Source organism: Sciurus vulgaris (assembly GCF_902686455.1).
Source record: "Sciurus vulgaris genome assembly, chromosome: 9".
Lineage (NCBI taxonomy): Eukaryota > Metazoa > Chordata > Mammalia > Rodentia > Sciuridae > Sciurus > Sciurus vulgaris.
The window spans coordinates 20211103-20225365 of NC_136469.1; the positions used below are offsets into that span (position 1 = coordinate 20211103).

Genomic DNA, 14263 nt, shown 5'->3' on the forward strand with positions numbered 1-14263 from the left:
TCTGGGGAGTTTTCCCATCTCTACCTGCCCGCTTCTTCCTCTAAATCCCAAAATTTGGGGAGAATATGATTGTCATGTTCACTTTCTGTTAGTAAAAAAATTAAGGGAAACGGAATCTGCCTTTGGCTTCCCACTTACTCCTGACTATATTCTGAGTGCTGAGCTTTTATGATCTTCCACAAAATAACTTCAAGAGTTAATTATGTTAACTAAAATAGCAGAGCTGATTCTGAGCAACGCAGAGCTTCTTTTTCTGGAAAACTCATACCTGGATCCACGTCAGCAGATTCTGTATCCAGAGGGTCCAGATCATAGCACTATCCTTCCTTTGATGCAAAGGGGATCAGAAAAATACATCTAATTCCATGAGTCAAAGCCTTTTTTTTTTTTTTTTTTTTTTTTTTGCTAATGGGGATTGAACCCAGGGGGTGCTTACCCACTAAGTCACATACCCAGTCATTTTTTTAAAATATTTTATTTAGAGACAGGGTCTCTCTGAGTTGCTCAGGGCCTCACTAAGTTTCTGAGGCTGGCTTTGACTCACGATCTTCCTGCTTCAGCCTCCCAAGCTGCTGGGATGACCGGCGTGTGCCACCATGCCTGGCGAGCCAAAGCCTTTTCAAGAACTAAGGTTACCAGAAAAGAAGACATGCTTGACACGTCCACCTGGCAGCACGGAGGCCCGCTGACATTGCCTGGCGAGGCCAGCGGGTCCGAGCCAGGGAGGCTGGCAGGGACTCTCCACACACCAGCCATCCAAGGGCAGGCAGCCCAGTCACTCACCGGCAGGGCAGGATCCTGACCACGTCGTTGGGCTTGTATCCTTCGATACAAACTGCACAGTTGTCAAAATCCGGCTCTGTTTCCTGAAACAGAAGCAGCACAGATGAGTCTACCTTCCTAGCTTCAGTTCTTGAGTAAATATCCCAAAACACCAAAGGAGAGCTTGCCTGGAGCGAGGCTTTCAAAAGCCTTTTGCCAGTTTCTTCATCAATAATTCACTGCCTATTGGCTTAGTTGGCATTCTTTCCAAGCTCCACTTTGTATTTCTAAATTCCACTGCAAGTGCTTTTGTGAGGAAACCATGTCCTTATGTACTACTACGAATGCTACCGATTACAACCGAGGGGACATCAGAATCTTGAGGAAAGAAATAGTATTTATGGAGAGCTATCTGAATGACATTTAATACACCTGTTCCTCTGTAACCTAATCTATAAAATAAACAGAAACACAGACGAGTGGCATTAATTTTTTCAAGTATATAAATTTCTTTTAATACCTTGTGATTTATTACTATGTCATTGTCCTTGTGCTTTTATTATTCTTTGATTAAAGGGGAAAAGTAATGATCAAAATGGATTTCAAATTTAGTAACACTTGTGAAAGAATTTTATCCTAATGATCCCAACAGTATTTTCCGAGTTGAAAAGTAATAGCATATAGTTGAGAAAATTCAATTATTCAGACTAGAGTTAATAGCTGGTACACATGTGGAATTGTGAATTCCTTACAATGCACCAAAGAGCCCCAGCCTCACGAACTGTGTTGTAATCCATTGCACTAAACGTCTCCTGGGAGATAAAAGAGACCTTTAAAGGCCCGTAGGCGTGTACAGGAGTCTTTTCTGTCCTTTCTTAAGATGTATGATTGCTTTTGGCTTTACTCCATGATTCTACGGTGGGGGAGGCTGTTGCAAATGACTTTGGGGTGTCCTGAATACTAAATTTCATAGTGACTGATATATTTCCTGTGTTTAGACTGTAGACAGGAGTGTAGGACAGGGCTCTCCACACGACCCTATCTTCCCTGAAAGGATTACTGGAGGAACTTTTTCATTTCCTAATACTGGGATAACTGTTTTGTTTCTATCTTGTGGGACACTGGAATCAAATGTCATTTGAATATTGAATTTTGTTTCTTTCTTTGTACTGATTACTGGAAAGCCCCAACCTAAATTTGGGATCCATTTCTGTTACCTGTTTCAGATAATGCATTTGTGCAGTAGTGTCACCCTGGCTTTATCTATTTTCTTGCACACTTACTTTTCCATTTCTTATATTCTATAGCCAATGTTTTTTTTTTGTCCTCTTGGATGCATTTTGTAAATTGCTTTAAATAGTATTTAGCAAAAAAGCACAAGTATTAGATGCTTGCAGGAACTTTAAGCATGTATTTCCCTTTCCCATCTCTTCTACCCTGGCTGTCAGAAAACCAAAGGGGAGCAACTTCTATGAATAGTTTCTCACCAAAAAGAAAAGAGGCTGTTACCTTGTCACCCTTCTTGATGGTCCTGACCTGGAGCTTGCTGATGGCTTTCTTTGCTGCATCTCCCAGTCGGCGCTGAAAACACCAAAAACCACTTGTTAGTAACAAAGATGTGTAATTCTTCACTTCATTTCTGATGGTATTTAATAAACCAGGGCAGCTATCTCTGAAATCATGCACACGTGGCATGATTAACAATGACGGCTGGAAGAGATAGCACGGTGGCACCTGTGCAGAGAGGCTGTGAAGATCCAGGTCTGTGGAAGAGAGGTCTGGTTATGCCTTGTGCTGGGCACATGGTAATGGACATAGGAAGATCCTGCTCTACAGTGACTTCAGTGCAGGTTGCATCTGCATAGACGACTAGCAAAACAAGACAAAAGGTCTTCACTAATTGGTCACCCTAAACTGCTCAGTCTGTGACACAGAGACAACCAAGAAGGTTTGGAATAAACTTCAGCTCCTATTTTTTACTATCAGGGTTTATTGTCTGCTACTCCTTTTGATTTGCTCATGCAAACCTAAGCTAGGTTTAAATTTGATCTGTTCGATCCTATTCCATCAAATTTTCATATGTCAATTTCATCTCCCTTATGTATGGGTGTGAATGTACATATTAAAAATATGTAAAAAACAATGTTCATGTTAGCAAATAATTACAGAGCAAAGAGCTGGGCAAACTACTACCATCCATGTTAAGAAAGAATGTATTATGCCCCCTTTTTCGATAGAGAAAAATGAGCCCTGCTATAATATAACGAGAGGGCAATAAGGAAGAGTGGGGGAGGGGAGAATTCAATTTTAATCTGTCCAGGAAGAAAATGGCTAGTTAGTGTGCTGTTTTGCATGCTTTTCCTCCATCCTGGGTATATGTACTTCTGCTTTATAATATATGTGTATTTGTAGCAGTGAAACATATCTGAAGGGTTAAAATTAACAAAGTCATCATTTAAACACAGATTCATTGCTTGCTTTTACTCATTTGCTTTTTTGTTCCATTTGGAGAAAACACTCAAACTTCTTTCTTTCTTTTTCTCTTATTTATTTATTTTTTGTGGTTCCAAGGACTGAACCCAGGGCCTCATACCTGCAGGCGAGCCCTCTGCTACTGAACTACATCCCAGGCCATTTCCTTTCTCAAGAATAGTGAACAGATATTTGTGGATGCTTAGTACATCCTAAGTACTTTTCTAAAACTTATAAGTTATGTTGTCTTCTTATTATAATCCTATGAGAAAAGAACATTTTTTAAACAAAAAACCCAAGACTTATAGAGCTTAGGTATATTGTTCAATATCATAGAGACAGAGAAAGTTAGAAACTGAATAAAATTAAGTCTGACTTAATGTCACAGCTAATCTACACCTTCATCTTTATTCACCAAACAACCATACAATCAACCAGCCAGTTAGTCAACAAACATCTGACCTCTAGTCAACTAACTACCCAATCAGTTAGCCAATCAACTAACATCTAGCCAGCAATTTAATCAGTCATTCATCCACCCACTCATCCACCCACCCATCCATCCATCCATCCAAGCACTAACCTACTGGCCAATCGACTAAAGTCTATTAACTGCTAATCATGAGTACTTCCCTAGGACACAGCAAAGTAAATAAGCAGAAAAGGTGATGTTCTTGTTAATTCAGTTTTCTCTCTTTTTTTTAATCCTTGATTTTTAAAATAATATTGGCATTTTTAATAGAGAGTGAGTTTTGGCTGTTTCCTAAAAGGAGGCTAATATACTAATAATATACATGTGAGATTCATGCAAAAGTCCATGAGTAGCTAGCACACTAAGGTAGCAGGAAAACTTAGCAAGAGTCTGAATGATAATTACCAATGGGACACAGGAGAGTGAGAGGGAAGGAAAATAGCCGAGGGGAAAGTAAACACATGGCCCTTTCTTCTCCGTGTCCTCTGGTGACTTCCTAGTCATCCTTAGGTCTTAAGTCATTCTTCAGGGATCCCCCATAAAGACCCCTCTAATCTAGACCCTCATTGCACACTTTATACACACCTCTGCTTTGCTGCACGGTCACATTGGATATTTGATATGCTTTTATGATGAACCTCTGTGATACTTCCCTCAAGTAAGCTCCTCATTGGTAGCTCTGTTTATTTTTGCTTCCTACTGTGTCCCAAGCTTGTAGAATAAAGCTGCATTCATCACTGGCACTTGATTATTTAACACGTAGTTTGGCTCTCTTATTCTGTGCCAAGCACAGATTTGGGTTTTAGAAAATTAGTAGTGGGAAAAAATAATGCAGAAAGTTGTGTCCTCTGTAGCTTACAATCTAGAAGAAATTCCATAAAATATGAATGAATAAAATATTAAGCCAATAGGGTTTTTTGAGTATAGAAAAGAACCTGAGAAATTTAGCCAGTTAATGGGAAAATTTACAGATAAACTATAGTGATTTATGTAGCATATAAGCAAAGCTGAATTTCTAGTCCCAGCAATTCCAGCTTGTCTCAACTAATGGGTACTGTCTATTGCAGCCTGGGCTATGGATGAAAAGCATGGAAAAAGGGTTCCAAGTCACTGGGAGAAAATGCCACAAAACTGAAGAATACTACATTTACACTAAGAAATCTGGACCCCAAGTACACAAATTATTGATTGTTTTTAAGTCAAGAACTCCAATATTTTGGCATCTCTGTTTAATAAGTATTCTGTAATGTTTGTACCCAATTCAATTACTTAAATTGTTTTTGTTTTCAAAGAATGAGCAGAGTAATTCAGCAGAAAACAGTTCTTTCAAACAATGGTCATAGATTTATACTCAATGGAAGCCAAAATACATTTTAAGCAGCTGAACTAGAAATGATGGTTTCAAAATTTAATTGTAATTTAAAACAATTCTTTAGTAAATGAAATATGCCTTCTTAAATGTGAGCATGTAATTTCAGAGAAAGGAAGAGGAGGAGGAATCACCACTACCACCCAAAGGGGCAAGTCCATTCAGGAAATGCGGAGCAAGCTAAATTGATGATGTATCAAGACTTATGGTTAACAGGAAAGTTAATGGTTATGGAATTGGAAAGATGAATTCCATTACTAGCATTTGCATGACTGGGGTCAAGAAAGGTTAAAGGCACTTAGTGAAGGATAAAGTCCTTTAGGAGATGGGCTTCCCAAGTCAGCAGAGTTAACAAAGTTAGAGACTAGCGCAAAAGAGAAAATCATGAAGTTCTCTTCAACATTTCTACAAGGTCTTCCTCTTTGGAGTCCTGAAAAAGATCACGTGATTCACCAAGGCAGGAAGATGTATTTTCTTTAACCATTGTGAAAAATGGTACAAGGGTGTTCTTTTCCCTTTCATGCCCCTTGAGCTCCTGGAGTCAAACCTCATCCCATAGGTCATGGGTAGATGGCACGCGTCTGCCTCCTTTGAGGAGAAGGACGGCACTTTGCAGTGACTTATGAAGGCTCTGAATGCCTGTTCTGTTCCAGGTAGAACACCCAGATGCCTGAAGTACACAGGAAAATCAGCTTCAGAGAAATACATGATTACGAAGCCAGGTAACATTGTTTATTTATTTTTTTAATGTAAGTTTTGGAATAGCAAAATAAAGGGAGAAGACCCATAAAGTTTTAAAAAATGCCACGTTCATTTGCATGTAGCCAAATATTGTCAGTATGTCCCTATTCTTCTTAAGTGGCATTAAAATAACATGTAGGAAAAAACTGTCACACTTCCAAAATGCAAATTAAAAAGATAATAAATCCAAAGTAACTATTCTTAATGAAACAGCCCCAATAAAGTAGTTGTTGCTTTCATTGTTGATCTCTTCATTTTTTTTTTGTAACTATGCCAAGAATAAAGGAGGAAGAAAACTACAGGCCTTGCTCAAAGTAAGTCTTACACAGAATCCCAGCAGAGAATCCAGGCATCAGAACCTCAAGTCTATCATAAACAGAATCTTTTCTTTGTGACTTTAAAAATGCAGAGTGGAAGAGTTAGGGACCACCTCAGGGGAACCAGGGACCACTGAAGGTTTGGGTCAGCCCTTTGTTGTAGGTAGGGATGTAGGAATGTTCTCCAACCCAACCAGATCCAAATCACATGTTTCACTAAAGATAGTCAGGAGTTGGGCATCTTGGTAATCAGATTTAATATCAAATTGCTCTAATCAGACACAAGAAAATATTTACCAAGGTTATTGGTGTCTTGACAACAGTGAAGATAAAATGCTTTATGGAAAACAACAGCAGAGCCACATATTAAAAGGAAAAAGTCCTCCATAAATACCAGTGAGGATGGTAACAATGATAGACCCCAGCTCAACCCAAGACACATAAGTTGGTGATCTTCCAAATTTTTAAGAAACTTAAAAAATAAATCAGTTTCTTCTTCATCTGCTCTGTTAGAAATGCAGTGAAGGCTATTTTTTTTTTTTTAAATAAGGACATAAAGATACCAAAACACAGTTCTGGGACTCCTAAAATGGCACCCAATGTCATGCTCAGTACCTTCAACTAAAGGAAATGGGAGGCCTCTGAAGCAGCCTCAGAGGCAAAGCCTCTCTCTGACCTTCTCCTGCCCTCCTACTCCCAGAAGTGAGTAGAAGAAATCAGATTCCTCTCGCCAAGGTGAGCCATAGAAGCTGGAGCCCTCTCCTGAAGCAAGCGTGAAACCCAGGAGGGTCCTCCGTTTCCCCTGAAGGCCCTCATTCCAGAGGGTCCTTGTAATACAAAGCTGCTCTTTCCGGTGCATCCATTTTCCCCGCCTCCCAACCACTTGTCAATCTGTGAACATCCTAGCTAGCTATTGGTTCATCAGTCAGCTTGCAAGTATCCTTCTCCGTTATTGGTCCCCTGTTAGCCCGGTGGAATTCTTAAAGATAGCTTCACCGCCATCTTTTCTCATGCTTCTCTCTCTCCTACTCACTTTCTCTATCCTCTTCATTTTCCACTCTCTAGTACACGCCCTTTCTCGTTCCCTTTCTTTTCCTCTCATTTTTTTCTCTTACCCGGTAGGGAGACACTTTGCTTAATAAACTCCCTTATGTGATTTCCCCGAGTCCGTTGTGGTTTTTGTGGGATCCCTTACAGTCCTGTCCCATACCCGGGAGGGAGAAGTGCCACACAGACCCACAGAGCATCTGAACACACCCCTCTGACCCCTCCACGGTCATTCCCTTTGATCAGGCCTTCTTCCAGTCACCCTTTTCCATGGCTGCCCATTCTTCATCGTTGTAGGAATAAAAGTAAATGATTTCCCATGGATCTAAGGGTCGTCCATTTTGAAGTTTCCCACGTCACATACAACCTTCATTCATTAAATCTGTCGTGCTTTTCTTTTGCGAAACTTTCTCTTCCTATCAGTGTCACCACAGCCCCTATGACAGGCGAGGACAGTTACTGGGTCTTTCCACACCTAGGACCACATCAAAACTGAGCTGACACCCCCCTCCCACTGTCTCATATGATGGGGTAACTCTGCGTCCTATTTGCCCCCAACAGCGGCATTTTATGTTATGTTAACTATCATCAACACCATCATCACGGGGAAAAATAACTAGGTGTCCTTATGTTCTAGGTGAAGGGACACCACCGCCAAATTAAAGCGTGGGTCCTGGTCATCTGGGAGCTCATGTGACCGTATGACTCCGACGTTTTCCCCATGGCTGTCCTAGGTAACAATGACCCTCCCAGGCCTGACTGGGGTGACAGAAGTCTCATCAGTTCCCATGACGTAGACTAGATGATGGATGGCTATGATGGTCTCATGGAGTGATGGCTTGGAGCTGTTAGCGCACTCACAATGTGAGCTCAAAACCAGGTGCTGGGTTGGATTCTCAGCACCAGCTATAAATAAATAATAAATAAATAAATAAATAATAAATAAATAAATAAATAAATAATAAATAAAATAAATAAATAATAAAGGTCCACTGACAACTAAAAAAAGATGTATTTAAACAAAACAAAACAAAACAAAACTTAGGCCCTTTTCTGTGCAAGCTGTCACAGAGGAGAAGGCTCACTGAATGCTTCTTGGATTCAGCATGCATCTTTCCCCCTGAGGGCTTGCCACTTTCTTCTAGAGCACTCTCAGGGATAATTTTAGTTTTTATTCTTTAGGAGATAGACACTTCTCTGATTCAAATCTCCCTTGGTGGCTGACACTTGGCATATTCCTTTTCTTCCCTTTCTCTTTTCCTGTGAAGTTCAAGTTTGTTTTATATTCCATTACTTTTCTTATTCCAAGGCAGCTTGAGCACCAATATGTGCAAAAGAAATCACAGGGACATGAGCCAGACAGAGGTTCCCCAGGGAGGGGAAAATTCTTCAAGAAAACTTTGCTCAATGTCATTACTGGGCCTCACATAAAACAAAACAAAACAAAACAAAACAAATCAAAATGGGTCTGGTTTCCTTGGATTCACCTCAAAGGCAATATTGCCTAGGAAAATAAAAAAAGGCCCTGCTTAGTTTATCAAATATGCCCAAATTTGAAATAGCTACCATGTTTGGGAGTTGTGTGGTTTTCATGACACAGACTATGTCCTTGTGTCTGAGATGATGGGAAGACAATATTCTAGAACACGGTAGGAAGATAGGCTTAGCCAGGAACGGTGGCACATTCCAGTTGCTTGTGAAGCTAAGGCAGGAGGATCAGGAGGAGTTCGAAGCCAGCCTCAGCAACTTGGTAAGGCCCTAAGCAACTCAGTGAGAGACCCTGTCTCTAAATAAAATATAAAAAAGGGCTGGGGATGTGGTTCAGTGGTTAAGCACCCCTGGGTTCAATCCTTGGTACAAATAAAAAAGAAGAAAGGCTTATCTACTACGGCCATGGAGTAACCCTGCTTGCTGGCTTCACTTTGCCATTCTGTAGGGTTTTCATAAGAGGACAGGTATGAGTGAAGGGCAGCAGGGGTAAGATGTTTGGGGAATGGGGAGCACATGCCTCCTCTTCCTGGTAGGGAGCAGGGATGGTCTGTAGTGCAGGCTGGTTCAGATCAGGGAGGCTGTCGTGAATCTGGCCTCACACCATTCTTTAATCAGCGTTTGCATCACTGTGACCAACACCCAACAACAATAAGTTCGAGGGGAAAAGTTTCATTGGGGCTCATGGTTTCAGTGGTCCACGGATGGCCAACTCCATTGTTCTGAGCCCAAGGTGAGGCAGCACATCATGGGGGAGTTCCCAGAGGAGACAAGCCCAGCTCATGGTGGGCTCAAGAGGCAGAGAGAGGGGAGGGGAAAGGGGCCATAGGGCCCACACACCCTTCCACACTCTTGCACTAATACAGGAGCTTCTGTGGGACACCTCACCTCCACACCATAACAGACCTCCAAAGTTAAGAACAGGTGACTAGATGGTAGGTCTTTGGGTGAGTAGAATGGACATGAACCCTTGTATCTTGATGGGCTGTCTCCTCTGTGCCCCAAGGCTGATGAGGTGGCTTGATCTGACAGAAGCCACTCTGACTTGAAGTCTCCAATCTGGTTATGTGTCCTTGATAAAAATGACTCTCAAATTCCTTTAAATGCTAAAGACTACATCCTGCAACTGAGTTAGCTTTCTCAACAGGAGCAGAATTACAGCCGGGTGACTTCTGCCTCTCAGTTCTGTTTCCCATCCTCAGCCATTCGGGGAACATGGGTTCTCCTGGCTGACCTGAGAGCATTCCAAGCTATTCCGTGTAGAAGCCCACACCGGTGGCATCAGTGGGATATTTCCTTAAACCTCTCACAAGGAACATCCTTAGGATTTGAAGGGAAAGAAAGAGATCCGTCACGCATTTGAGTCACCAGGACATGTGTTAAATGGCCAGTAAAATGTTTTCCATAATCAAGATGGGGGTTTTCCTTAGTTTAAAAGTAGAAGGAACCAACTTCTCTTCCCATGCAATCCTGGAGCCTGCACCAGGGCCCTGCTCCTTTGACAGGTGAAAGTGTGACCCAACGGCTCCCATTCCTCAGCACAGTCCCCTGCCTTCCTCTCCTGCCCTGCCCTGCTTTGCTCTGTCCTGCCTCATGCCCGCTCCCATCCTATGTGCAGATGAGTTTCCAACTGCACAGAGTCCTGCTCACTTATTATATCCCATTGTCCTCTTGCCCCAGGACCTTGTCCTGTGCAAGCCTCTGATTCTACTTGCACCCAAACCACAGTAAGAAACAAACCTTCAGGCTTTCAAGTGGTTTTAGATCCTGAAACCTTGACCTTTACAATATTCCAGACCCTCATTTGCTGCCTCAATTATGTCTGATTATGAAGCAGAGTCTTCTGGGATTGTACAGAGATGGGATTCCACTGAGCTGGAACATGACATTAGGAAACTGGTTCTGAAGGTTCCTGGTGTGCTCAAAGCAGACCTGCACTGTCAGCCACGTGAGATGCTTCCCCAGGCTCCTAACTGCCACAGGGCTTGTTCAGCAAATGGGAAGAGGAGTACCCCCCAGTTCCTGAAGCTCAACAGTCCTATCTCAGATCATCTGACAGAGCAAGGTCCCTAAAGGAGGCTGGACTCAAGAAATGAGCTGTACTAAAGACAAACATTGGGAGTACAGAGGGTAGATGTGCTGAACAGGTAGCCAAGGACCCAGTGGACGGAGGCTGTGCTAGGTCTCTGCAAATCAGCCTCCTCCCTCAGTGAGCCTGCACGGCCTGGGAAGGTAGGTTCAAAGCCAGGAGGTTTCAGGTAGGAAGAGTTTGGACAGTTGTAAGAAGTAGGAAGAAAATCAAATAAACATAAAGAATTATATGATCCAGGGAGATAGACTGGGGAGTGGGTAAGGCTGCACTTGAGTATCCCAGGTTCTGGCCTCAGACCTCTTCTCCTGGATACCCTCTCTAGGTGAGCTCCACCTGCCTGGTATTTTGAATGGCATCTATTTACAGATGACTCCCATGTTCTTATCTCCAGCGCTATCTTCTTTCCTGCCTATATATTGAAAAATCTACCTAGCAGGGTTGGAGATGTAGCTCAGTGGAGGCTCACTCACCTTGCATGTATGAGGCCCTGGGTTCTATCCCCAGTCCTGCAAAAAGAAAAAGAAAAACCTACCCAGGATCCCTGCTTCAACATCTAACAGGCTTCTAAATATAGTACTGTCAAACCCAGTTTCTTGACTCTGACCATCTGTCTCTTCCTTTCTTCTGTCTTTTCCCTTTCAGTCAATGCCCTGAGAGTTGACTTAATTTCCTCCTTGATTTCTCTCCTCCTCTCAATCACAATGGTATTCAAATGACTTGTCAGAATTGGGACAACTGTGAGAGTAAATTTGGGGAGTTGATAATAGTTAGGCTGTGTGATATTAGGATATAGAATATGAGATCTATATGCTGATCTTCATCCCAAGTCCTGGCGAGAGCTACTAAAACCCTTGTCATTTCTTAAGTACCGAGAGTTATAAGGTGAAAGGACAGTCTTTTGTTATTCATAACAAGACCCTTTTAAAGACACCTGGCTTTTTGTTACTGAGGAGGTTTTGGGAAAGTCTCTAAGGATGAAGGTAGGTTGCCCTGGGAGCCAACCAGTGATTAGAGGGTTGGAATTTTCAGATCTACCACTCCTCCCACCCCACAGCGATTGTGCCTGTTGATGCCACTATTATACAAGCTTTGTGAGGGCAGAGTCCTGGTCTATGTAACGAGTCTTGAAAATAGCTTTGTGCATGGGCATATGCACGTGTGTGTACACAAACACACCCACACACACCCACACACACACACTGAGAGAAGAGGGGGCTGACGGTTGATCACTAATGGTCATTGACTTCATCCATCCTGCGTAGGTAATGAAGCCTCCATAAAAATCCCCAAGGGACAGGGATTAGAGAGCTCCAGGTGGCTGCACGTGCAGAAGCGGTCACTCCCAGAGCGAGCGGCAGCCCTGCACCATGCCTGTGCGTCTTTCCAGCTGTCTGAAACGGGTAAAGGTGAACTATTTCTCTGAGTTGCCTGAGCTGCTCTAACAGGTAATCAGACCTGAAGAGGGAGCCCCGAGAACCGCCCACAGAACGCCCCTCGGCCAGAGGCACAGCGCACGGCGTGCCCCACACTGAAATGGCACGGCGCGCGGAACACGTTTCTTCATCTGAGGGGTTTGCTGCATCTCCAGGCAGACTGTCAGAATGGAGTTGGACGTGGGACTCTGCTGGTGACAGGAGTGTTCTGGGTTGAGAGTCCAGTGGGAGAGAACACGGGCTCTCCCTCCACGACAGGGGCTGGGAAGACAGGCACAAACTAGGATCTATCTTTTATATTCCACATTTAACCCACAGGGTTTTAAAACATTGCCTCGCTCTGACTCCTTAACGTTTCCACCTCCCTCTCTAGTGGAATCAGTGCTCTGTGACCACTGACCACCGTCCTTCCCTCCAAGTCTCAGCCATCTGCAGGAGCATTGCTTACTGATGCCACTACGGTACAAGCTTGGTCAGGGCAGAGTCCTGTCCAGTGGTAAATGTGGAGAGTAACTTTGCGCGCACACGCACACACACACACACACACACACACACACCCACCCATACACACACCACACACATGACACACACACACCACACATACACACACCACACACTGCACACACATACCACACCCACATACCACACACATTACACACACCATACACACACCACACACATACCATACCACATACACCACACACACACCATACACTGCACACACACACACCACACACACACACACCGTGCATACCACACACACCACACACACACCACACAAACCACACACACACACATACACCACACACACCACACACACACCACACACTGCACACACATACCACACACACTACACACACCACACACATACCATACCACATACACCACACACACACCACACACATCACACACTGCACACACACACCACACACACACCACATACACACATACAACACACACACCACACACAAACAGCACACACACGACACACACGACACACACCGCACACACACACCACACACACCACACACACACCACACACTGCACACACACACACACCACGCATACCACACACACCACACACACCACGCATACCACATACACCACACACACCACACATACCACGCACACACCACATACACACATACCACACATACCAGATACACACATCACACACACCACACACACAACACACACACCACACACACACCACACACACCACACACACACCACACACACCACACATACACACACCACACACACCACATACACACATACCACACACACCACACACACCACATACACACATACCACATACACCACACACACACACTACACAATACACACCACATAAACACTATACACCACACACACACTACACGCCACACACCACACACACATACACACCACACCACTCACACACCACACACACACACCTCTGGAAGCAGGTGGAGGGAAGTGTTAGGAGTGGCTGCTTCTGGGAGGGCTGGAGGAAGGGCAGTTGCTGACGGAGTGTGGGGCGGGAAGCAGCCCAACTCCTAAACCCACACCTTTTGCTTGCTTATTGTTTTTTCACTGTGTACATACACTCTTGTTGCTAATTAAAAAGCAGAGCTGTGTGGACAATTATTTTCCAAGAAAGTCAATTCTTTCTCTGTAACGTATTCATTTGACTTTTCTTACCCCATAACCCTAGAGGAAAGATGGAAAAAATAACCCCTTTTGGTTTCAAACTATGTCACCTGAGACCCAAAGCCCATATGTAGACCTAACTACACGTGGGTTATGTAAGAAATGAGCTATTTGCATTTTAGGAGGAGATACTATTTTCCAAGACTTCTTCGGTCCATTAAAAGCAACCTCATTAACAACCCTGTAATAATGTCATACATCATTCTTTCCATCCCTACATTAACCCCATGGGGCTGGCTTGTCATCTCACTTTACATGGGATGGAGATGCAGCTCTGCCTGGTCGTATCACCAGGAGTCAGCAGAGCAAAGATTCGAACCCAGATCCTCTTGACTGCAAAGCCAACACCTTCCCCTATTGCCCAGAGCTGGATTTAAC

At 43.4% G+C, this 14263-nt stretch overlaps 1 protein-coding gene across 1 annotated transcript in view; it reads right to left on the reverse strand.

Annotated features, from left to right (window-relative positions):
- RNF150 (ring finger protein 150) overlaps positions 1-14263 on the reverse strand; it is a 219559-nt gene that overhangs the window by 66933 nt on the left and 138363 nt on the right. Inside the window, exons 3-4 of the mRNA XM_079154837.1 lie at positions 2272-2343; positions 784-866 (exon numbers count right to left, since the gene is read on the reverse strand). Coding sequence (XP_079010963.1) covers positions 784-866; positions 2272-2343 — 155 coding nt within the window. The remainder of the gene's footprint in view (positions 1-783; positions 867-2271; positions 2344-14263) is intronic.